Raw genomic sequence first — 26,709 nt, forward strand, 5'->3', positions numbered from 1 at the left:
AAAAATGAGGAAATGAAATTGTGTGTGTGTGTCTGAATTGACTATTTCAAATATCATTTTTTACATTTATTCCTATATAGATTTGAAAATTCCTTGTAGATGACCCACAATCTGAGGAAATGTTGTGTGTGTGTCTGATTGTAAACAAAAAATGAGGCACGAGTTTTGTAGAAATTGCAGTGCCCTACACAAAGTATACAAACTTCCACTTTCCATTTGGCAATACAATTTGGTCACTTCACGATCCATCAAGAATTGACTATTTCAAATATCATTTTTTACATTTATTCCTATATAGATTTGAAAATTCCTTGTAGATGACCCCCAAATTTAAATTAAAAATTCAATATTTTAGTTTTTTTTTCATTTAGATTTTTAATTTTTTCTCATTTTGTTTTAATTTTTTTTAAAGATAGTATATATAATTAATACTAATTAAATAAATTAATTAAATTATTGTAACAAATAGCAGTCTTATGTGTTGCATACAAATTTGTGTTAGCATTAAAATGGGTGGAAGAGGGGGTGAAATGTTAAAGGTTTAATAGTTATGCTTGGTTATATGTATATAAAAACAAGAGTGATCAGTGTATTTTGTATTGTTTCTATTTTGTTGTTGTTGTTTTTTTTTTTTCTATATAATAGCTATGTTAAAAATATCCATACAACACATCCTTTTGTATAATAAAAAACTATAATAATAATAAAACAATTATTAAGAAAACAATAAAACATAAACGTTTTGTTTTTTTTTAACTTAAATAACTTATCGATATAAAACATTAACTGGGATGTCATTTTTGTATGTCTTTTTTACGGTTACTTACATTGTTTTTGTTGTTGTTAATGGTTTTGTCACATAAATACTTAATACTTTACAATTGAAATTCGAAACAGGATTGGAAATCTTAACGTGTTATTGTGATATAAAAAGGAGTGAGGATGATAATTTAACATGCTGAATTGTCTCTGAGAAAAAGAAGAAGAGTAACCTCAAGTCATCTAAAAATATAAGTCCTCATATATGTCATATGAACACATTATTTGTATTATAAGGATGTGTGATAGACCCATTGAAAATGTTTTATGCAGAAATCCATATGAAAACTTCTATGTATAGCAGACTCATACAAGTCTTTTATTCATAGATGACCTCCTATGGTTCTCCTACATATAAGACATATATGGTATTTTACACATAGCATGGGGCTTTTAAACATAGTATACCTCTCTTGTATTTAGAATTTCTCGTATGGGTCTTCTAAACCACATATGAGGCCTTCATTATATTAAAGACTAATATAAGGTATTATATGTATAGAATACCCATATGAGCTCTAATATGCACAGAGGACCCATTAAAGCTCTTCTATGAATAGAAGACTTAAATAGAATAACTCTATGCATATGAACCCAAATAGTGTATACTATATATACAAGACCCCATTGAGATGAGTTTTTTTGTGTATGAGATACCCATGAGAAGTATTCAATGTATAGGAGACCCATATAAGGCCCTTTGATGATATAAAAATAACTTACATTGGCCTTCTACACATAGACGATTTATATCGAACGTATTGCTATACATCGTATGCTTCTAAACAGAGTATGATTTTACATATCATCCCTCTCCTTCTTCCTCTCACAACCCAAATTTTTAACTGAATTCCTTTTCTTCACACACAAAAACAATCTCCATTTCCCTAAACTCAAATTCCAATCTAAACTAAATTAATTCTTAACTAATATTTACAATAATTTTACAACTTAAATTAATAATTCTCTTAACTATTCAATATTCACTTAAAATCTAATTTGAACTTTTATGAACTTATGAAAAAAACTAACAGCGAAAAAATACACGGCAAATATTTACAACAAATATATACATATACAAAACACAATAAAAAAATATTCAATATCTTTGATTTAATGGTAAGTAATGTTGAGTGTGTGTGTTTGTGTCTGTCTGTGTTTTTCGAAGCTTTCGGTTGCAGGGAAGTAGAGATTTGTGGTTTAAGCTATTGACCGGTATCCTTTTCCAGCAGCAGTAGCAGCAGCAACAACATCAGCACCATATTACAGAGAGTATTCTTTAGCTTTGCTCTTTGAGGTAATTCAATTATCCATCCACCAACGCATTTGACCTATGACACTTTTTTTGGTTTTGATAATCTCTGGCTTAATCTCTTTTGTATTTTGTTGTTGGGGTTGTTGGTTTTGTAAATTACTTTGGGCTTCAGTATTCTCTCGGAAATTTCCCACCAAATGTTGGTGTTTGTCTTTTTTGGCCTTTCCCAATCAACTGACTTGCTGTGTTAGTAGATTTACCAATTCCGTACGATCCATATTGTTGAGAGTTTGCATATCCACACCCAAAGCCGTTGCCACAGCTTCAATATCCAAACCAAAGGATGCCAATAGTTCGAGAAATCGCATTTCCTCCCCCGTCACAGGATTTGTGAGAGTGGGACATGAGTGATTGCATTGGGGCCAGCTGCAACGTTCCAGCAGACGTAAAGAACATCTTTCCGGCACACGGGGTACACCACTACGACGATTTATTTTCGAGGCATTGTTTTGACGTTTCTCCACCACCACCATAATCGGTTGCTCCTTTTGCAATTCCCGTTCCGGATCTGCAACATCTGTTGAATTGTGTTCCTTCTTACGCCTCTGGCGTTTCTTGTGCTTTCTACGCTGCTTCTCTTGTTTGCGTTTTTGTTCCCGCCGCTGATGCTTCTGCACATCGGTGGAATTCTCAATCAAGCGTATGGCATTTGTGAGATTACTTTCATGATCGACCATACCCTGATCGGCCATGTTATTTTTGCGACGATTACGTCTTTCTTCACGTCGTTTCTGCTGCTCATGTCGCAGCCGTTTACGTTCTTCCCGTTCGGCTTTGTTTAAACGTTTTCGTTCTACATTATTGGGATTTTGTTTTTTCCTCTGTTCACGTTGTTTTTCGTGACGTCTCTTGGGATCTCTCTTGTGGTTGATGGTGGCCTCAGTGGAACGCTTTAGTTTGTCGTGGCGTTTCTTACGGGGCCTTGTTGAATGCTCCCAACATCTGAGGGCAGTGGGTAAGGAGATGTCATCGATTTTCAAGGATAACCATTCACGTTTTGACAGCACCGCATGGCCAATACACGAGGGAGCAAATACAGCGGTTACATTGTCCAGAGATGAGCGTAAAGCACCACCCATGGCGTGTATATAATTCCATTGGTGAGGTGTTACTGGAGCTGCCACATTATCTGCTCTCATTTGGGCCTCATCAAACAACCATTGGAATACAAAGAGGGGAGCTGTAATTTAAACAAAATTGTGGGTTAGTCTCTGGTTATCTGCAGTTTTTCTGAAATTTATTTCTACTTACTTTTCAAGGTGGGATATAGTCTATAGCCAAAATAACATCTCCATGGTTCCGCTTTATATTGCTCCACACATGCTTCGGGCAGCAAACCCTTCCAGAGAGACCAGCCTTGGCGTACCGCCTCACTGGAGGCCACTGCCGAAGGTGTATAGGGTTCACGATCCAAGAACCAGCCCGAATCGCTAACACCTCTCACTGTAACTTGCAGTTTGCGTTCAACTTGCAAATAATGGGCAATACGATCCAAATTTAACATAACACCCAAACCGCCAGCCGAGGAGCCCACCAACAACAGCTCAGCACCAGGTACACGACCCAAACCCATGGGTATTAAATCAGCAATAACTTGTTTCAAAATCAAGGCGCCCATAAAACGAAAGGAAACTTCGGCCGAATCAATTGTGGAATTAGTTCCAGACCAGGAATCACTGCTGCAATAGGGTACCAAAACATGATTGGCACTATGCCAATAGGGATTTTCCTCGGGTAGGGGAGATAAGATGCCACCAACTGAAAAACAATAACAAAAAGGAAAATAAATAAAAACCCCATCAAAATTGGAAACAATTTCTCAACTTACCATCTCTGGTCTCCGGCCAATCGGTAGAGGTCATCAAATGCCTCAAACGATTCCAGCGCGCCCGGCATGTCTTGACATCATAGCAATGCCATCCTCCCTCCAGAAATACAATCCATTTTTTAGAATTCGGATTTTTGCGCAAATAAAAACTCATTGCCGTTCCATCGTTACAGACAATATTGCGATTTGACAGCGCTGCTCTCTTCAAGGCTCTCACACCACCGCCATGTTCACCATGATGTGCGGCATGACTGCTATGACCGTGAACCGAATTATTTTCCAAAAATTTATTTGTCTGTTCTGCCGCTAGTCGGCTGGCATTTAGAGAATTTCCCAATATGGGATTGTGCAGCAATAGGGGTGCAATGGCTGGATGATGTGTCTGTGACAGATGACTTTGGTGTGAGGGTGCAGCTATGACTACACAGTTTCCACTATAATTTATGGCAAGTGTGAAGAATATCAGTAATTGGGCTAACTGTAGCACCCTGTGACACACAGCAGCTATTCTTCGGTGTGGATTGTATCGATGACACAAACAGTGGTTTATTAGTTTGCTATTACAGTGGGATTGTGTCTGGGATAATGTGTTGCTGTCGCTGCTGCTGTTGCTGTTACTACTCATTGTTGTCTGCAATAAATGAAGAGATACAAAATGTTACAGGATGAGTCAAAAATTGAAACATTTATTTATACAATTTATTAAAATAACAATTCAAAAAAATTGAAAATGGCTTGAGAGATTTTAACAATTTTAAAATATGGGGGAAATTTTAATTTCCGAAGCCTAAATCTCTAAAATCAAACACTTATATATTTTTGAAAGCCACGTACGCTTAGTTTTTAGATTTTTTTGTAAAAATGCCTATTTATACTCTTCACCACACTGTGGTACAGGGTATTATGTCTTTATGCATATGTTTGTAACAGGCAAAAGGAAACGAGATAGACGCATGGTTCCTTTTGAGAATATGCATAGAATCACTTTTTGAGTCGATTTACGCCTGTCCGTCCGTCCGTCTGTCCATGTATTTTTGTGAACAAAGTACAGGACGAACCCTATTGAAATTGGGAAAAATCGGTTCAGATTTAAATATAGCTCCCATATATATTTTCGTCCGATTTAATGTAAATGGTGCAAAAAATATCTATATATCTGCTATTATATTGTTATAAATTTGGCACAGCGTATTGAATTAGATCTAGAATGATGTGTATTAAGTTTTCTGAAAATTGGTTCAGATTTAGATATAGTTCCCATATATATTTTCGTCCGATTTAATGTAAATAGTTCACCAAAGTCCCTGTATATCTTTCGATTTTCACGAAATTTGGCACAGCGTAATGAATTAGATCTAGAATGATGTGTGTTAAATTTCCTGAAATTCGGTCCAGATTTAGATATAGTTCCCATATATATTTTCGTCCGATTGAATGTAAATGGTGTACCAAAGTACCTATATATCTTTCGATTTGCACGAAATTTGGCACAGCGTAATGAATTAGGTCTAGAATGATGTGTGTTAAGTTTCCTGAAAATCGGTCCAGATTTCGATATAGTTCCCATATATATATTGTGTGTTGATTTCATGTAAATGGTGCAGAAAGTATAACTCCCTATATATCTGAACAATTTGAAAAATTTGGTTGCAGAATGACATGTTTGTGGATCCAATTTTATTTTACTTGTCCATTAAAAATATGACGTCTGTTAGGATTCATCTATTGAATATATCCAAAATGGTGAAGGGTATCATATATTCGGTCCCGTCCGACTTTACTACTTTCCTTACTGGTTTTGTTATAGAATTTACTATAGAATAAAATTCACAGACCCTTGGGTCTTAAGTTTTTTCTATAGAAAAGAATCAGCGACTCTATGGTCTTAGTTTTTTTTTCTACAGAAAATTATTCACAAAAATGCTACCACCAAAATACTCTTTATCGTTAACCTTGTTTAAGTTTTTCTCTTAAAGCAATTATTTATATGTTACTCAGTGAAGAGATCTTTCTCTCGCTCTCCAACTCTTTATCTGTGGTAAATAAATTGTACATGAAAGAAATATGTGGTACTATGACGACTTGTTTTGTTGTTTATGAATGTGGCATGCGACGGGTATCTTTGTTTTCTGGTTATTCCTTTTCATTCCACAACGTCATGTTGCCGCTGCTGCTGCCGCCTCCGTTGTTGTTGTTGGTGGAGATGGTTGTGCTGTTGTTGCTGCTGGTACTATGGTGGTTGTTATTGTTTTGTTGTGAGTTGGTCGTTCAGTTGTGATGGTATTGCTGTTGTTGTTGGTTTTGTTTCTGTTTTCTTGTTATTTGTTATTATTATTGTCTTTTCTGTTACTCTACCACTTTGGCGGAAAAACTCGCTTTGATCAAAATGCGAGCAAGAAGCTTTACGATAAGATCAAAGACATTTAACCGACAATGTTGACGAAGATGATGATGATGACGACTTCGTCGGTGAACAACAAACTGTTGATGATCATCGTCATAATAATGTTGGAGTTGTTGTCGTTCTTCTTATTTTTCTTTGGTTAATCATAATCATGATCTTTTGACAATGACGAAGTAAATAATTACAGATAGTGTTTTTTATTGGGACTCTCTCTCACTCTCTTCTTTTTAAGGAGTTTTGCGAACGTAATTTGTGTGATTCCAATGAAATCGAAGAAGAACATGTAACATTTGGATGAGAGAGTGGCAGGGTGAGAGATGGAGCGAAAAAATACAGTAGTGGAATTTATGTACAAACAATGTAGTAATTCGATTTTACTACATTTCTTTTGATGTGTGATAGTAACATCTTCACCGCCGCCAACTACATGCCTCTTCATAGATACCTTTCCTATATGGAATGTATGGAATTCCCCCGGCATTGTTGTGAATGAATGAAATCGTGTTGGAATTGAAAAAAAATACAATTTCTTGATAAGAAAGCGAACATGAATGTTAAAGAGGTGTTGTCTTTCACAGAAAATCAGACGAAGTGTGATCATATTTTGAATATTATGAGCAAATATGAGAGGGGAAAAAACTAATTGGAGGACGTTCAAAAATTCACGAACTGAATTCGATTAAAAAATAAGCTTTATAAAAAAATCTATACTTTGATTTTTGTAATCCACATACAAATATTAAAAAAATATATTCCTTAACAAAGTCCACGTTTTGTTTTTTTAATACACGCTTTAAATATTTAAAAAATATTCCTTACATATTCACGTTATGATTAAAAAATACTCTCAAAATTATTTAAAAAAAAAAATAAATAAAAATATTTTTTTGTAAAGTCTTTCTTTTTTAACTATCCTTTAAGACGTACATAATCCATCCTTTCAGAATTTTTTAGAAGTATTCTTTCAAAAACGCATGCTCTAATATTTTAAATCCATTATCTGATTTTTTAAAAGTATTCTATAATATAAAAAGTACCCGATTTTTTGAAAAAGTATTCCATTAAAAAAAGTAAAAATATATTTTTTTTATAAATTCATACTCTGAATCCACAATTTGATTTTTCAATCCACACTCTGATTTTTAATATTAATTGGTAAAAATAATTATTTTCATTCTGAAAATTAAAAAAAATACCAATTATATTGTCGTATGCGAAAATATAGCGCGGATCGCTTTGATATTTTCCATGAGGATCCAGCTATGATCAAGGACAGCGCCTATAATTTTCGGTTATGATAAGGTAATAATATTGGAATGAAGTGGACCGAAAACTTAATTTTTTATGTTTTTTTTCGGGTCGATCTATAGGTCACAATTGAAAGCCGAACATCACGAAACAACCCACGTTGAAGGGAATCTGGACAAGTAATTAGAAGGAGTGTACTGAATATTAGTAATATTTGTTGACCTCTAGTGGGTCAAGAGGGTGCAAACATCGCGAAATATTGCCCAAGCTCAGAATGTAGGGGAAGGGGAAGGCCACGAATTAGATGGAAAGACCAAGTAGAACAACAACATCTTGGAACGTGGTCTTCCAAATTGGTGGACTTGCGCACAAGACCGACGCGCTTGGAAATCTTTTTTAAGCTCGGCTTATGGAACAACCGTTCTGTAACAAGCCAGCTAAGTAAGTAAGAATGTAGTACCACCGAAAGTTAGATGTTCATATGGTCGACCCCGCCCGACTATATGCTCCGCTCACTGGTTTATAAATATATATTTTTTAATTTACCCTTTGATTTTTTAAAAAATATTCATTAAATTATTCTAACTTTGAATATTTTTTTATTTCAAACTTTTACATTTTTTCCTGTTCTTTGAAAACATGCTTTAAATTTTTATAAAATATTTTTTGTTCTTTGAAAAAATGCTTTAAATGTTTATAATATGATTTTTTAATTTAGTCTTTAAAAATAAAAAAAATCTTGTTAAAATATTCGTTGAAAATTGTGGTCGAAAAATCCTTTAAAACGTTTTTTTAATCTTTTAAAAATATAATTTTAATAAAAATAACGCTTGAAAAATTCCTTTAAGAAATGTTCATATTATCGAGAGTTCACTGTATACATATAAATAATGGAAATATTCAAAAAACAAACAAAAAAAAAAAAATTGTCCCTCTCTCACATTCCTGAGGTTACATGAAATGTGTAACCAACTTTCATAATATAAATCCCAATTATTTAAAAATAACGGCCTAAAATGTGCATTCTGCTTTCATGACTTTTTTATCAATGGATTTGGCGGTAAATTTTCTTTTGTACTTTGTTAATTTTTTTTTCAAAACTAACTCGATTTTTTAATACCACAATTGTCTACAATGCTAACGCTAGCTATTCACGATATTTGTATACGAACAATATATTCTATAGTTACCCACCAATCATTAGTAGTCAGCCAGACAGCTGACTGATATCGTATAATAGAATATCATTCATTCACTGGGTAACCAAGCACCCACCCACCACCAACAACAAACAATGTTATTGTCATCTACTGTTAATGTTGACATGTTTATGTTTTCTGTTCTCATTCTCTCTCTCTACATCTCTCGTTGCCTATCTCTTCTTTTGTGTCATTCCTATTTATTTGCCATAATTGTGACATTTTAATTACCATTTGACAATAAACAACAACTTTGGTTTACCGGATAATTTACAACATTCCTTTGTAACAGTAGAAACAAGTCAGTCAGTCTGTCATAGAGACAGACAGACAGGCAGTTAGACAAGTGGACAGACGTTTTGACAAGTTAGATTTAAGTTTCTAGGAAAGAAAGCAAAACAAAACAAAAACATCGACCCCATGAAAATGAGAAAGAATTTAATAGCGGAGAGAAAATATAGAGAGAGAGAGGGAGAGAAAATAAATCAAGTTTTCTATTCTTGCTGTTGGTGTTATTGTTGCTGATCAATCAATGAGCGTTTATTTTTTTAATGATTGACCGTCTAGCGGACTGGCTGCCTAGCTGTCAGAATAAATGCAGCGCAACCAAACTCTTTGATCCATTGGCAGGCGTATTAATTAAATGGCGCTTGTTCAAAAGCAAAAACAACCACGACAACAACAACGAAACCAATACAAGACAACAAATCAAAGAACAAAGTCTATGTGTGTATGTCCAGTGATCACAGACATTTTTTTAATGTGTCAAAGCGCCTTGACGCATTTCCCTATAACACCCTAATCACCCATCCCCTCCATCTATACTATCTCCTCTCTCCACCCCGAGTGTAATAAATTATATTAATTAAAATTTTATTTAATTTATTTATTAAGTTGGCCGACCAATCGACCATTGGGGTGTTGTTCGACACATATGCCGCTCATTTATAATTAATGGAAGTGGTTAAATTAAATTGGACCTTAGTACCACTAAACAGCAGGGTGACTGGCTGCCCGGTTGGCTAACTGTCTATTTTCGCTTGATCTTTAATGTCGACTAGTGGGACCAGTAATGGCAAGTGCGGCAAGCTTTAAACGTGATCGTGATTTGTTTAATTAAAGCAATTTGTTGTTCCTGGTGGCGCCATCTACCACCGCAACAACACCCATATGTCATTAATTACATAGCGAGAGTGAGACAAAAATGCCGACAGACAGTAAGACAACGCAACTTGTTGTTCTGACAGTTGTAGTGCAAATTTAGCCGCCAGCCGCTGATTTAGCATCGACGTCATTGTGTAATTTGTTGTTGTTGTTTGGTTTCGCTTAATTAAGCCTCACATAAAGGAAATCACTCGTGTCTTTTATAGGTAAACAATTTTAATAGATTGCCATTAAGAATTCACACTTTAACACTTCCAGATCTTATATAATTTAGGTTTTAATTAGCACATATATAATATTTAGAGCTTTACCTGTGTATTTCTATTGTGTGTAAATAAAGACGTTATAATATATATTTTAGTTGGTAGAAATTCCATAGATTTTCTCTACATTATGAAACTTCTGTAGTTAGGAGTCCTATAGGTCTTGAAAAATAGTTTGAATGCGTTTTATATAGATAGAAAAACTTGTATGGGTAAAATATAGACGAATCTTGAAAAGGCCCATTTAGATCTCCTATAAATATATAAGATATTTATATGAATGCTCTATAATTGGGAGAGCTTATATAGATAGCTTTAGATAAAGGTATTTTAGATATAGGAAAATTTCTATGGGAATTTTAGAGATAGAAGAGCCTGCATATGCCTGTATATGGATCTTAAATAAATAGAAGAACGGAAAAACTCCTTTAGATGGTAGACCACTTCTTTCAGGATTATGATTGCCACCTTATAGCTAAGAGTAAACTCCCTCGAATTTTTGGAATTATGAAGATAGAGACATGTTTTTTTCAATCTAATTTACCGAACTGAATTCGATATTATATGTTCTCGTTGGGTGACAATTCTTTCTGCAAAAAATTAACATCACTTGTTCTTGGTGCTACTCTTTTGCGGATATGTTTATATTAGAGGTGTGCAACGAAAAATGCTCAGAGAACAAATGAGAAACCGTTATATTAAATGACTTACTAAAAGAGAACGCCTGCTCAGCATTAATTTATACCCTTCACCACATTGTGGTACATATGCATATGTGCATATGTTTGTCCCTCTGTCCGTCCATGTATTTTTGTGAACAAAGTATTTGGGTGAAATTTGGCACATGCAACATATTTGGCCCAAGGACGAAACTTATTGAAATTGGACAAAATCGGTTCAGATTTAGATATAACTCCCATATATAGTTTCGTCCGATTTTATGTAAATGCATCACCATACTGCCAATATTGGTTCGATTGAGACAAAATTTTGCACAGAGTACTGAATTAGGTCTAGATTGATATACAGGGTAGCCCATATTCAACTGACCCATGCTTTTTTTTAAATCAGAGAAAAAAAAAAATTTGGCGGTTGGCAATGTTAATCATTTAACTTGTTCCAAGTAGATTTGTTTACATCAATTTTTGAATATTATATCTCTCTGTTGTCCTCGAGTTCTTCTACGGTCCTTGGCTTGTTAACGTAAACCTTTGACTTCAAATATCCCCACAAGAAGAAGTCAGGCGGCGTCAAATCGGGCGAACGCGGTGGCCAGTCCAAATCACCACTTTTCGACATCAAACGGCCCGGAAACAAATTCTTCAGAAAATCGACCAGAACTGCCCCATACGCTTTCGACAAATAATTGGCATCACCAAATTGGTCATCATGTCGCGATAACGCTCCTGATTGATAGTAACAGCATGGCCATTTTCATTTTGGAAGAAAAACGGCTCAATGACCGTTTTCGCACTAACGCCGCACCAAACTGTGACTTTTTCGTCATGAAGAGGCACTTCTTGAATCTCCTGAGGATTTTCAGTGGCGTAAAAAACGGCAATTTTGCTTATTTACGGTCCCATTCAATGTGAAATGGGCTTCATCGGACATGATAATTTTGTTCCAAAATTCCTCGTCATCTTCGGCCATTTCGATGACTTTTTGGGCCTATTCCAATCGATGAGGCTTGTCCGCAGGCAACATTCTTTGCGTCAATTGAATTTTGTACGGGAACAGGAACAAACACTGCTCGTACGGCAGCGATATTCTCGGCCGATCCCCTTGGTCGACTTTTATATGGCCTCTTCGGATTAGAAAGAGCCTTACCAGTCGAAAATTTTTCGTATAAACGCTTAATGGTGTTCTTAGAAGGCACACTTCTCACATTTTTTAATGTTTTAAAAGCACGTTGAGTTTTCACAATTGACTTCTTCTGTTGAATGTAAATTTCAACTATTTCAGAGCGCTCGCGTGGCGTGTTTTGGTTCATGATAAAAATCTGCTTGGACTGACGCTTCAAACGCGGTATGTCATTAAGCGATGTGACATCTCTGTCAACAATTATGGCGTTGCCAGATGGGTCCGTCGAATATGGGCAACCCTGTATGCCAAGTTTTGTTGAAATCGGCTCAGATTTAAATATACATAAAATGGTGCACCAAACTCCCAATATTTTTTTGATTGCCGATAGCTCGGCTCAGCGGAACATAAGGAAGTTTTATTCTGAATATTACTAAAGAGAATATTTTGAGTCTCTGTGGCCATTTTCGGGAGATCATTATTATATAAAAGAAGTTTTCAAATGTTATCCCGTTTCTTCGATCCTCAGCAAAGTTTCGATTAGAATACTTTCCACTTTATATTGATCGATTTGATATATTTTTACATAGAATGACTTTCTACATGTCTTCTAAAAATGTAATAATTCCGCCATTGCGGATTCCAATGATAAAATAATTAAAACATTTATCTATTTTCACTTTCATTTGTGTTTTCCAACATTTTTGTTGTTGTTGTAACAGCCCTATTGCCTTCACACAATGGGCTGAGGTGACCGACGTTGGCCGAGTATAACTCGGGTCGTTTCGGATCGTAGACCCCTCTGTCGTGGAAACGTCCAACATTTTTGTTGTCGTTGTTAATTAATTTGAATTTCTAACGACTGGACTACTGTTTTTTTTTACCAATCGGAATCGCCTTATGTGCCTACTGTGATTATTATGAATGCAGCATAATCGAGAATATGTATATTTATGGTTCAATAATTAATACGAGTAGCATTTTAGGTTATCACCAAAACCCCATTCAATTTTCGTTTCCATATTTTAACGTTTTTTTTTGTTTGTAGGCTTTGATCTGTGTCAACAATTCGATACGTTGTTGCTGTTTTTGTTAGTATTGAATTGGTTGAGGCGGAAAGGCGCGGATGTGGCGTCTCAGACCTATATCTCACACAATACATCTTGCGACAACAGTGGCAGCGGCTTGTCACACGGTTTTCCCTATAAACATTTATTAATTAACTTGGACAAAATGCACAGTAAAATAAAAATCACTACAAATAAAAATTATGGCGGCATATTTCTTAAAAAATGAAATTCACTTTGATTTTTGCCGCCTTATTTTCTCACTCAGTGATTATATTTTGTTGTTGTTGTTGTTTTTTTACTATTTTTGCCCTATTCGAGATCAAAAAACAGCCTATGACAACAATAATAATTAAGCTAACCCACAGCAGCAATCAAAACAAAAACGAGCGGGCGATCAATTAGATCAACATGCCGGCCAACCAACCAGCCAGCCAGCAGCAATCAAACATAGCACAACAAAGTAGTTAGCCGGTCTTAGTTTGACAAACGTCAGTGGCACACAATTTCAACGCATCAAATCCGATTTGAATAAAAATTCAAATCAACGGCGTCTGCCAGACAATTTAAATTGATTTCATAGCGCCAGTGATTAGGCAGGGGTGATAATTCAGAGGGCCGATCGCAGACGACAGTTTGAGAGCCGCCCTTTTCTTTTTGTTCCTAACTTGGTAACATGGATCGGCGGCTCTATTTGCGGAAACTTGAAAAGGGCCGCTTGTTCATCTTGATGAGATGACTTACAGTAGCTGCCTTTTTATTTTTATTTTTTTTGATTCAATGTTAGTGTAGTTGGTGGTGTTGGTGTTGTTGTTAATCGGCTTTATACCTTTTGCGAAAAAAGAACGCCAGAACGGCTGACAGCCGTTGTGTAAATACGTGTTTTGCTTTAATTTTGTTTTATTTTTGGTTTTGTTGTTGTTTTTGAACAACAAATACAGTTTTTTGTTTTCATTTTTTTTTGTTCTTGCCCATAAGCTAACCTTTGCCTTGTTTTGATGTTAGCCGCCAAGTTCCTAACATTTTAAAGGTTTTTGGTGATATATTTTTGTAGGTGTGTGTATGTGTGTGTGTTATGAACGAGTTTACTTGCTAATGAACCTTGTCAGAATCGATCAATATGTACAGAATTTAACCGATATAAGTATTTTGATTTGTAACGCATCGAAATAATCATTATCGACCCTATAAAGTATATATATTCTGGATCAGCGCAAAATTCGATGACGACCATCTAAGCATGTCCGCCTGTCCGTCTGTCTGTTGTAATCACTCTAGCGTCTAAACGAATCTTTTGTCTGCAGGCAGGCCAAGTTCTAAGATGGGCTATATCGGTCCACGTTTAGGCATAGCTCACATATAAGGGTACCCCAAATTTTCAGTATTTTGGGGTTCTTGAGCCCGTTTTTCAACCGAATTCGCTGAAATTTGGTAAAATGGGTTCTTTTTGGATACCCAATTTCTATACTAAAAATTATAAATATATGTCCACTTTTTCTGGTAGCCCCCCATATAACGGTACCTCCTAATTTTAAGTTTTTGGGGGGTTTTGACCGGACTTTTTCACCGAATTGACTGTAATTTAGTACTTTGAGTTCTTATTGGGTATCAAATCTCTCCACAATAAATTATAATTATAGGCCCATTTTTTTCGGGTAGCCCTCATATAGGGTTACCCACAATTTTCGGTATTTTGGGGTTCTTGAGCCCGTTTTTCACTTGAATTCGCTGAAATTTGGTAAAATGTGTTCTTTTTGGATACCAAATTTCTCCACTAAAAATTATAAACATAGGTCCACTTTTTCTGGTAGCCCCTATATAATGGTACCTCCCAATTTTCAGTTTTTGGGGAGTTTTGACCGGAATTTTTCACTGAATTGACTGTAATTTAGTAATTTGAGTTCTTTTTGGGTATCAAATCTCTATACAATAAATTATAATTATAAGTCCATTTTTTCGGGTAGCCCTCATATAAGGGTACCCCTATATTTTCAGTATTTTGGGGTTCTTGACCCCGTTTTTCAACCGAATTCGCTGAAATTTGATAAAATGTGTTCTTTTTGGATACCCAATTTCTCCACTAAAAATTATAAATATGGGTCCACTTTTTCTGGCAGCCCTCATATAGCAGTACCTCCCAATTTTCAGTTTTTGGGGAGTTTTGACCGGACTTTTTCACCGAATTTATTGTAATTTAGTACTTTGAGTTCTTATTGGGTACCAAATCTCTCCACAATAAATTATAATTATAGGTCCATTTTTTCGGGTAGGCCTCATATAACGGTACATCCCAATTTTCAGTTTTTGGGGGGTTTTGACCGGAATTTTTCACCGAATTGACTGTAATTTAGTACTTTGAGTTCTTATTGGGTACCAAATATCTCCACAATAAATTATAATTATAGGTCCATTTTTTCGGGATGGCCTCATATAGGGATACCCCCCAATTTTCGATATTTTAGGGTTCTTGAGCCCGTTTTTAAACCGAATTTGCTGAAATTTGGTACTTTGAGTTGTTATTGCTTGGCAAATCTCTCCACTAAAAATTATAAATATAGGTCAATTTTCGGTATTTTGGAGTTCTTGAGCACGGTTTTCATCCGAATTCTCTGTAATTTGGTATTTTGTAGTCGTACATGGTAACAAATCTCCCTACCAAAAATTATTAATATTCGCCCCCCTTTTAGGGGTAGTCCCCTTATAACCCCCTTTTTTTATTTTAAAATAGTTAGATGATTTTTTCCCTGTGTTTGGGTTATCCCATATTCCACCATAGTAGGGGGGTAGACGAAAAATACCCCACATAGTATGGAATTCTAAAACGTTTTAGTCGATTTAGCCATATGTTGTAATGATCGACATTTTTTTCTCTCGGCCTTTAGGACCAGGTCCTATATAAAATATCCTACCTATTTAATATTTAGCATGATGGACGGTATTGGGATTAAAAACTAAAATATTAGCTTGTAACTTGAGCTACATCGGCCCTAAAATAGTCCTAACCCCTTATATAATGAAAACACCAAGTACTTGCTAATTCCTACACAATGTTGTCAATATTGGTCCGGCTTTAGTAGGCCTCATATATAATAAATACTTTCAGGATTTATACACATATTTCACCGTACCATGCGTTAATAATATATGTCAACATTTTAGGGTTTTGAGATTTTAGGAAAACCCCCATTGAAATTGCTGAATTTTCTATTTGGTTTACAACAATCGATTGGAAGAATTGTCGTTATATGTATGTTCCCTATGTTTTCATTTCAAAAATTTGTCAGTATTTCTATGGTGGAGGGTATCCAAAGTTCGGCCCGGCCGAACATAACGCTTTTTTACTTGTTTGAATTGTACTTTGGGGGCATTTTTCTATAAAAAAATTAGCTTATTCTATAATAAAGATAATGAAGATGTTTGTATTTATTTCCCTTTCAAGGTTAATAAATACAAAAATCTTCAGTCTTTTTTGTAAACAAAACTTTTAAACCATTTTTTCGATAAAAAAATTACCTTATTCGGAAACATTTGGAATCCCTTTTATTCATAATTCCAATATGTCTTGAACTTCAACAATATTTCACACATCATTTCCTAAAGCCTCTATCACATAGCATATTACAAATCCGATATGTTTAAGAATTCTTAGAATTCACAGATTTTTATTGTTATCTGTTTTGCTTGTTCTGTTTCCTATACCCTTTTTATTGGTTAAATCAAAAATTCCTCTGAAAACAGGATAATAATGGACTAAATATCAAATCAAACAACAACACCTGTTACCCTTAGAAAACGATGATGGAAGGTTTCCTCAGAAATGCAAAGAAAAAACCACACACCTCAAGGCAAATGAAAACACATATCCTTTTCGTTACCAGTCTCGTTGTTGTTGTTTTTGATGTTGTACAAAAGAAGCCCAGCCAGTGGAACAGGTAATTCGGAAGCTGATACATTTCTCAAATGAAAGCCCAAACGAAAAAGACTTATGGCATAAATAAGGGCAACCAACTAAAAAAATAAAAACAACAACACACACACATACAAATGTACATAGTTGTTGTATGTATGTCCGTTTGAACATTCATTGAGATTCAGTTTATTTGCCTTTATTTCCACAACTCCGCTTCGTCTTTTTCTTCTTCTTCGTCGTCTGTTCTGTTCATTTTGCCATTGTTTATTTCCCTATGTCTATGGATTTGAAATCTCAAACAAATCAAGAAAGTATTCATTTTTCGATTTGTTTTTCGGGGAGTACGTGAAGATGTGTGCGCGCACGCGTTTTGTTTCATTGTACCTCTGTGTGTTTGTGTGTGTTTTTTTCTTCTTCTTATATTAAGAGGTTGAAAGATATAACTTAAAGTGAACGCGCTAAGCCCGTGCCGTTTTTTACTTTGTATTCTACCGCCTGTTTTGTCGGCATGTTGCAAAGAGGAAAAAACCAAAACAAAAACAATGAAGAACGCTAAGCGACACATTGAGTTATATGTATTTGAACTGAGCCTGAGCCCAACAACAATAATAACGAAATACAATAACAGCAACAAGATGAAGAGCCACAACAACAATGGCATTACAATTTTAGTCTGGTGACCAAGCAAACGAATGGACCAATTTTGAATTTTACAGTGAAAAAAATTGGATTCCACAGGAAAAAATTGCTTACTAAAATGAGGAACTCAGGTTTCCTATAGTCAGAAAAATGACTGAGGACATTTTTGCTATAAAACGAACCTTGCTCAGGAACCGCGGTAATACATTTCTTATTCTTGATTCCATAGAAAAAATATGCTCAGAATTTAGAATAACTTTTATTATCAGAAAAAACTTCCACAGGAACTGGATAAAAAATCTATTTTAATGAAAAAAAGTGTTTATTTTTTTTCTGCCCCAGAAATTGAGAGTCTATCCATATTCTCAGTGTATGACATTTTTTGTATATTCTTTGCTCCCCATGGCAAGTTAAAATGTTTACAGGTAGTACGAATCGCATGACGATTACGTAGAATCCAGTTGTGTTCTGTTATACGTTCTTCGCGAATTTTGCCGCCATTGTACGTGAGTAGACCTGCAGGTAAAGTGACATAGTCTCTCGTAAAACATTTTAGATTTAATTTTACGATCGCTGTGCATGAATTCGTGGCCGGCAGGGTTTCAGATGAATGAAAACATTGGAAACCAATCCAGGGAATATTTTTTTTTATAAAAGTCCCAAGTAAAAGAGAAAATTCGGTCTAATAAAAAATATGCCCACAGGTACGCAGTCAATATTTCCCTATGGAAAAAGTTCTCAGGGACAGGAGGAAATATTTTTTTGCTTGGCAAATTTTTATAAAAGCCCTCAGTGAAAGAGGAAATTTGCTCCATTCCAGGGATACAGCAAATATTTACCTATAGAAAACCAGTAAGAAAAGAAATAAAGTCGGCCGAGGCTGACTATATGATACCCTTCACCACTTTGGGTATATTCAACAGATGAATCCTAACAGGCGTTGGATTTTTAAAGGACCACTAAAATAAAATTGGATGCATAAACATGTCATTCTGCAATCGATACTAAATTCTTCATTTGGTTAGATATAAAAGCTATATCTAAATCATGAACTGATTTCAGGAAACTTGGCACACGTCATTCTAGACCTCATTCATTACGCTGTGCCAAATTTTGTGAAAACCGAAAGATATTAAGGGACTTTGGTACACCATTTACCTTAAATCGGACGAAAATATATATCGGAGCTATATCTAAATCTGAACCGATTTTCAGGAAACTTAACACACATCATTCTATACCTAATTCATTACGCTGTGCCAAATTTCGTGCAAATCCAAAAATATATAGGGACTTTGGTACACCATTTACATTAAATCGGACGAAGATATATATGGGAGCTATATGTAAATCTGAACCGATTTTCAGGAAACTTAACACACATCATTCTAGACCTAATTCATTACACTGTGCCAAATTTCGTGCAAATCGAATGATATATTGGGACTTTGGTGGACCATTTACATGAAATCGGACGAAAATATATATGGGAGGTATATCTAAATCTGGACCGATTTTTAGGAAACTTAACACACATCATTCTAGACCTAATTCATTACACTGTGCCAAATTTCGTGCAACAAAAAATATATAAATATTTTCCTCAACCAATGAGGTATTTTTTATACCCTACACAACTATGTTGTCAGGGTATTATAGCTTTGTGCGGCCCCAAGAGTTTGTAAGGCCGCGAAATATTGGTCCTTGACCCACCTTCAAGTATACCGATCGTCATATCTCGACTAGCTGAGTCGATCTAGACATGTGTGTCCGTCCGTCCGTCTGTCCATTATAATTTGTAAACACGATAGAGGCCACAGTAATGGACCATCTTCACGAAATTTTGCATGTAGGATGGGTTCTGGCCAATGAAGACCCCTATTGTTTTTGGTAAAGATCGGTTAATATGTAGGGGATGAAATGGACCAAATACTAAATTTTTGTCGGTTTTTCTGGTCGCCATAGAGGCCGCAATTATAGCCCGAACATCGTGAAATTTTACATGGAGTAGGGGATCGGGCCAAAGAATGAACATGCCTGTTTTGATAAAGATCGGCCAATATTTAGCGGGTCTAATGGACCCTGACTTTTGTGTGAAAAATTAAAAAATGTGTATTCTATGGCGAATATATTTACTCCTGAAGGACATAGATCGCTCTGATCGCTTTGATATTTTCCATGAGGATCCATGTATGGTCAAGGACAACGCCTATAATTTTCGGTGATGATCAGATAATAAATTTTTTTCAGTCACTGAGTTGACTTTTCGGTAAAGAAATATTTTCATTGCTGATAGAGGCGAGTTTTCTATATACAAAATTCTCATTAACTGAGACTTTTTTTAAGGAAAAAATTGTCCTCAGCCAGCTGGGTATTTTTTAATACAAAAAAAATAATAATAAAAATAAAAAAAATAAATAAAATAAAATTTCCTCATTCATTAAGGCTTCCATCAAATGATTGCATTCCTTTAGACCCCTGACATATTTTGCGCACATTTGCAACTGCCGCTTAAATTTGTGATGCGATGCTGTATTATTATTATTAAAAGAAAGTCAAGTGGACAAGAGTTGGAAAAAATGTATAGAGCGGCAAAAGGCTACAAGAAGAGTTGAGTGCCTGGCAGGCAGCCAGCCAGCCTGCTGCTGCAACAGCAGGGAAGAAGAAACAAAGCAAAAAAAAAAAAAACAAAAACGAGAAAACATCTCGTCATCGTAATCGCCATCCTCATCTTTACGGTTGTCGTATATATCAATGGGCGCATGCGCCCATTGATCTTTTCTTTGGCGGTAAACAGTAGCAGCTATCGCTGTCGGCTGAATGGCTGGCTGGACGGTTGGATGGTTGCTTGCTACGATCATCGGTCGGTGGCTTTGGAAGAAGGTTAGTTGCTTGCTCTCTAAACACATTGAGTGAGTGAGTGACTGACCGAATGGCCGGCTGGTTATTTGGTGGGGCTAAATGGCGGCCAGCTTGAATTGGACTTAATGTCTGTCTGTCTGTAGGTCTGTTGTCTGTGGTGTGTTGTTTTCCTCTTGGTAAACTTTTTCCCCCCATTTCTTTAGGGTTTTACCTTTTTCGTGTGTGTGCTTTTTTTATGCAGACATAAAATCGTCCAACGAGACAAATAAACTTCAACATCAAAAGTTGGCGATATTGTTGGACGTTTGTCTGACTTTCAGCGCAAGCCAGTTTTTTCTTTCGTTATGTTTTTCTTGTTGTTATTCCTATTGTTATGGCTTTGACTTGGTTTATGAGGACTGGCTGGCTTACTGTTGGTCCATCCTTGTGGAATTTCATGTTGTCTGTCCGTTTGGCTGTATGGTTAGTTGGATGGCTGGCTGGCCGCTGTGATGAGGGTTCTTGCAGCATTATTCTTCTCCTTCTTCTTGGTTTTTTTTTTTTGCATTTGTTGATACCCAATACTTTGTTGTTGTTATCAGTGTTGTTTTGAGGTTATTGCTGCGGCTTCCACTTTGTGTTTAGCCGGTCATTTGATTCGTGCATGTTGTTGTTGTTGCCGCCAACTTGAGTTGTTTATAATAAAGATGCACGCAAAATATATTTAGTATGCGCGGATTCCTTTAAATTGATTATAATTTAAGGGATTTGCTACCTAATTTGTTGTTGTTATTGTTGTTGTTATTCTCGCGATAATATCATTGCAAAAAAGAAAAGCCATACACAATGCGGTGGCTTACATCGCAATCCCCCTCTCTGCCGAGCACTCCCTCCCTCATTCTCTACTTCTATTGCCCACATAGATCAAGTTTGATTTTCCAAAACAAGCAACAAACACTTGCCTGCAATCTCCAAGCGATATAGTTACACACACACAGCTAGCCGATAGTTTGAAATTGGTCCCCACCAATCTCCACAACCCAAATCGTTAGCTTTGATTTTGTTTTATTGACAGCGGCAACATCGGCTAGCCTTTGAAGCAGTAAACCGCTCGCTTAATCTATAGAAAAAACCATTGATGCCTATAAGCTTTTTAATAATAGTTTCAAATTAAGTTGTCTATATTTATATTCATAAATTTCATGACAGCTGAAATATGATCGTAATTGAATGGCCACAATAGCGGCAGCAGCAGTAGTTCTATTGCGGTTAGTTTTTTTTTAATATTTTTTCCAACAAAATTGATATACGACCAGCTATTGTGATAGCAAATTTTATTGGCCCATTAGCTAATGTGACAAAATAGATATGAGGGAAATATTATGGATGGATATTAGGGTATTAAATATAATCCTTAGTAATGCTATAAGAAACCGGAGATATGTAAAAGGGATTGACAATTTGATTTTTTTAATTTGGGTAGAATAATGGATATTCTGTGGCGGGATAATGCTAGAATTGGAATATATTGCTTTATGTTTAGATAAATCTCTCATCCGATTTAAATATTCTAAAAAGATATGTCGGTGACCGGCAATTTTTATTCTGAAATGGCAGAAAACCTATGACAAGGGTTCCGTCCGATATAATTTGAGGGTATTTGCTCCATGTTCAATGGCTTGAAATTGCAATTTGGCTTCTCAATACTGCTGATGCAGATGTATTTCCATTAAAATTCGAAACAATTAAAACAATTCCTTTAGCTCGACTGATACCAGTAAGATAATACCCAAATTCAGACGTGAACAAGTGCGCCACTACATCATTTTAGATCAGGGTTAGCCAACAATACATATACAATCAGCTATGATTGTGTTGGACACACGCATAGATCCGTTGGGAGAGTAATTTTCGCTCTTTTCGTACAGATCGTATATGTTAAACCATCGCAAAGCATACGACAGGTTCGATGTCGAGAATAATGTTGAGTTCGAACACAGAACTGTGATTGTATTGGTACTCTCCCAAAGCGCCCGCGGACACCTGTTTGGTGAACAGTGTTTTAGATGTATGCAGGATGTGCTCTAATGCGGCCGATTTACATGAAATCGGCCAATGCTAAATTTCGTTTCAATCGGATGGTACTTTTGGTGCACCATTTACATGAAATATAGATTCGAATCGATATTAAGCACAACTGAAGCATTTGTATGAAAATGGGGCAATTTTATGTGAAGCTATATGGAAATTCGAACCCATTCTTAACAATTTTAATAAGGCTCGTCCTTGGCCCAAATTATTGATCAGTGCCAATTTTCATCACAATTATACAATAATAAAAATACACGAACAGACGAACGAAAAATATGTTCGAATATAAGAAATTCCTCTGAGGGGTCCAGGATTATCTTATCAGATAATTTGTATGCTCACCAGATTTCTAAAAAAACGCCCTACAGCTAGCCCAGATAAATATCTTCAGCTCGTCTATATTAATTTCCTTTAGCTTCTCAAGAAAAAACTGTTTTCATACAGTCTATAAGGATTTCCTTCAGCTCTATAAAAACTACCTCATCATCAAATTCTCGGTAAAAAATTTCCATCACTTGGTCGTCAGCTCATTTATAACTGCTCCTTTCACCTTTCCTAGAAAGAATATATTTAGATCATCTATAAATATTCTAAGATATCTAGTCTTAAAAAGGATTCTGCAAGGATTCTCTTCAGATCGCCAATAAGTTCGTCCATAAAGACGCCCTCCAGCTGGTCCAGATTAATATCTGCAGCTCGTCTATTAAGATTTCCTTCAGCTTCTCTTTAAAAAAACGTCATTTTGTTCTTATTTAGAACGCCTATAAATTTCTCTATATCTGGTTTATAAAAACTTGATTTCCTTCAGGTCATATATAAATATTCCCTTCATCTTACCAAGTAAGAATATATCCGGGGCATAGACTCCTTTCAGATCTTCTATAAAGACTAACACTCCCTTCTTCATCTCGTCAAAAAAGTCTTCATAAATACTCCGTTCTTTAAAAGACTCCTATCAGCTCGACTATAATAAGTCCGTGTTCTCCATATTTTTTTATACCCTACACAACTATGTTGTCAGGGTATTATGGCTTTGTGCAGCCCCAAATGTTTGTAACGCCGCGAAATATTGGTCCTAGACCCACCTTTAAGTATACCGATCGTCATATCTCGACTAGCTGAGTCGATCGAATGGTCCGTCTGTCCATTATAATTTGTAAACATGATACAGGCCACGAAATTTTGCATGTAGGATGGGTTGTGGCCAATGAAGACCCCTATTGTTTTTGAAAGAGATCGGTTAATATTTAGGGGATGAAATGGACCAAAAACTTTATTTTTGTCGGTTTTTCTGGTCGCTCCAGAGGCCGCAATTATGGCCCAAACACCGGAAATTTTTGCATGGAGAAGGGGATCGAGCCAAAGAATAACCATGCCTGTTTTGATAAAGATCAGTCAATATTTAGGGGGTCAAATTGTACCTGACTTTTGTGTGAAAAATGACAAATAAACACGAGAAGTTGATAGTATATCCAAGAGGAGTGATTGACCTTTAAATTGATACCAATTTTATTGTCGTATGTACTCAGATGTGGGAGTTACACTTAAATGTTTACAGGTGCTTACGTACTCAGATATTTTTTAGTAACCCATTACCACGCTAGAGGGCTGAAATATGGAAATATAGCGCTCATCGCTTTCACTAATATCCAGGTATGGTCAAGGACAACGCCTATCATTTCGGTGATCAGATAATAATGTTGGGATGAAGGGGACCGAAAACGTATTTTTTGTTTGTTTTTTTTTTCGAGTTGATCTACAGGCCACAATTGAAAGCCGAACATCACAAAACAATCCACGTTGAAGGGAATCTGGACAAGTACTGAATATTAGTAATATTTGTGGACCTCTGGTGGGTCATGAGGGTGCAAAAATCGCGAAATATTGCCCAAGCTCAGAATGTGATACCACAGAAAGTTAGATGTTCATGGAAGTTGTGTAGGGTACTGCTCCGCTCACTGGTTTATAGATACATTTCAGCTCGACTATAAACTCTTCCGTCAGTTCGTCTACAAAGAATACATTCGGCGTGTCGAAAAATACCTCCTTCAAATCGTCTATAAAGAATACTTAAGCTTGTCTGAAAACACTCCCTTCAGCTTAACTATAAAGACCCTCTAAGTCCGTATAAACCAATTCTTCTAGCTGATTTACGAAGCTCTCTTCAGCTCGTCCTATAACTACGATATCCTTCGAAAGTGTTTCGGATTGTTTTAAGAATTATCGGAAAAATGTAAAAAAAATAAACTCAATCAATAAATAAGTTGAACTTTATAAACATTCCGAATCTTTTTTTTTTTAATGTCTTCAGGACATTCAGTTTTTTCCACAATAGTCCAAGAAATGAAATCGTCAACTGAGGCTGAAGTTTATTTCGTTGCCCAAAATATGCTAAAATGTACTTAATTTTCTATTCTTTATTTGCGGCCTTTATTAAAGAAACCAACTTACCTTTAACAGATCATTCGTTTTAATCCATTGAGAGCAATCGTGATTCATCTTGTTACAAATCGCTGGCGTTGTCATTTTACCAAATTCCATTAAATTTAACATATTTTCTTAAGTTATATTCCTTTTTGTTGTAGATTTCTTTCCTTTTTTGTTTATCAAAATTTTTCGAACATTATCACCAAATTTCACTTCGTTGTAATCGATTTTTTTTTTGGAATTTTATGAATTATTTATGTTGTAAAAGAAAATATTTATTTCATAGATACATTTTGTATTCAAATGCCTGACATTTATAATTATTTTGCACTTTTCATTGATTTCATTTGTTTTCCTTTGAAGTTGTTTCTCTTTCACACAATTTTCCTCAACACTTCTTCATTACATTTGCATATGAGTAGACGTTTAGTTGTTGTTTCTATTTATTTTCTTTGTTTTTGTTTGAAAGTAGATCAATTAACACTTTAACATCAAAGCGATCTATTATCCGTTACCGCTTAGCGAATAGAATGCGGCGAATCGAAAGCGTTTTTGATTTGAAAAAATGTAACGTTTTTTTTTGTTCAGTTTCTTTGGCAGAACAATTTCTACCGAACACACATCCGTTCAGCTCGATCAATCGTTACGGAATGAACGACACCAGTGACTTCGTGAAGTGGTCTACCTATCAGCGACGACAACAACGACGGCGAAACGCTCAAAAACAAAATCCCACCAAAATAAATGATCAGAAAAATACGAAGCGGTCGGCATCGATCGGTAATCTTTTCATGGCAGCAGAGGAAACACCAACAACAACAAAAGAAAATCGATGGACTTGTGAACGAAAAGTCACAGGTAGTGGTAGTTTTGTTTGATTGCTCTTTTTTATGAGCGAAGAGGAAGAGAGCAGGGTATCATGTGAAAATGAAACAGATCGTGCAGGAACACTTGTGCAACGAAACATACTCGTTCTCAGTTCTCAAATAAATCTGTTTCACATGATTTTTGTTTTGTTTTCCGTTTCTCGCCACACACTACCGTACCAGGTCAAACGATTTGTTTAGAATGAGCGAAATAACAACAAAAATAATAATTGATGGTTGAAAGAGGAATGAAGAAGAAAACAAAAGGCAAATAGAATCCATTTGCGATAATGTGTGAGTGTGTTTTGGTTGGGTACGTACACTATGTACACTGTGGTGGTTTATGAGTGGGTGGGATAGGAATGGATCGTAGGGAATTAATGTTATTTAAATTTTATGGTTTATTGCCAGTTATTTGAAAGTGAGATCTAATAAGAAAGCTTTAATAAATGAATACATATTTCGGAGTTCACTTAAAAAGTACTGCTAAAAATATGACTCAGCCCACACAGTCCGTCCACCAGCTCCACTATAAAACCACTGAGCGGAGCTGTATAGTCGGACGGGGCCGACCATACGATACCCTACACAACTACCACGGAACTCTAACTTTCTGCGGATTTTTATTCCGAGCCGGGGCAATATTTCGTGATATTTGCACCCTCTTGCCCGATTAGATGTCAACAGCACCACTTCAATACACTGACATATTTTCCGATTATTACCAATATGGATTGTGTTGTGATGTTCGTCTTATAATTGTGGCCTATAGATCGACTCGAAAAAAAGTTTTCTCATTTTTTCACACAAAAGTCAGGGTCCATTTGA

At 35.7% G+C, this 26,709-nt stretch overlaps 1 protein-coding gene across 1 annotated transcript; it reads right to left on the bottom strand.

Moving 5' to 3' along the window:
• Positions 1 to 2,304: 2,304 nt before the first annotated feature.
• LOC133323123 (palmitoleoyl-protein carboxylesterase NOTUM) lies at positions 2,305 to 25,087 on the bottom strand. Its single transcript, XM_061532078.1, has 4 exons — positions 25,040 to 25,087; positions 3,963 to 4,593; positions 3,386 to 3,892; positions 2,305 to 3,314 (listed from the first exon to the last, which is right to left on the bottom strand). Exons 1-4 carry the CDS (start codon positions 25,085 to 25,087, stop codon positions 2,305 to 2,307), a joined length of 2,196 nt encoding a protein of 731 aa, XP_061388062.1.
• Between the last annotated feature and the right edge of the window lie 1,622 nt (positions 25,088 to 26,709).

This window comes from Musca vetustissima, unplaced genomic scaffold, assembly GCF_032173495.1.
Source record: "Musca vetustissima isolate MV318-11 ecotype Yass unplaced genomic scaffold, APGP_CSIRO_Mvet_v1 utg70215, whole genome shotgun sequence".
Taxonomy (NCBI): Eukaryota; Metazoa; Arthropoda; class Insecta; order Diptera; family Muscidae; genus Musca; species Musca vetustissima.

What these genes read in the sequence shown, in the direction of transcription:
- LOC133323123 (XM_061532078.1), bottom strand. Translation starts at nt 25,087, where the DNA reads ATGAATCACGATTGCTCTCAATGGATTAAAACGAATGATCTGTTAAAG. An exon ending in TTGGCCGGAGACCAGAGATG is followed by an intron (nt 3,893 to 3,962) that starts GTAAGTTGAGAA and finishes ATTGTTTTTCAG; the next exon opens with TTGGTGGCATCTTATCTCCC. An exon ending in ACTATATCCCACCTTGAAAA is followed by an intron (nt 3,315 to 3,385) that starts GTAAGTAGAAAT and finishes TTTAAATTACAG; the next exon opens with CTCCCCTCTTTGTATTCCAA.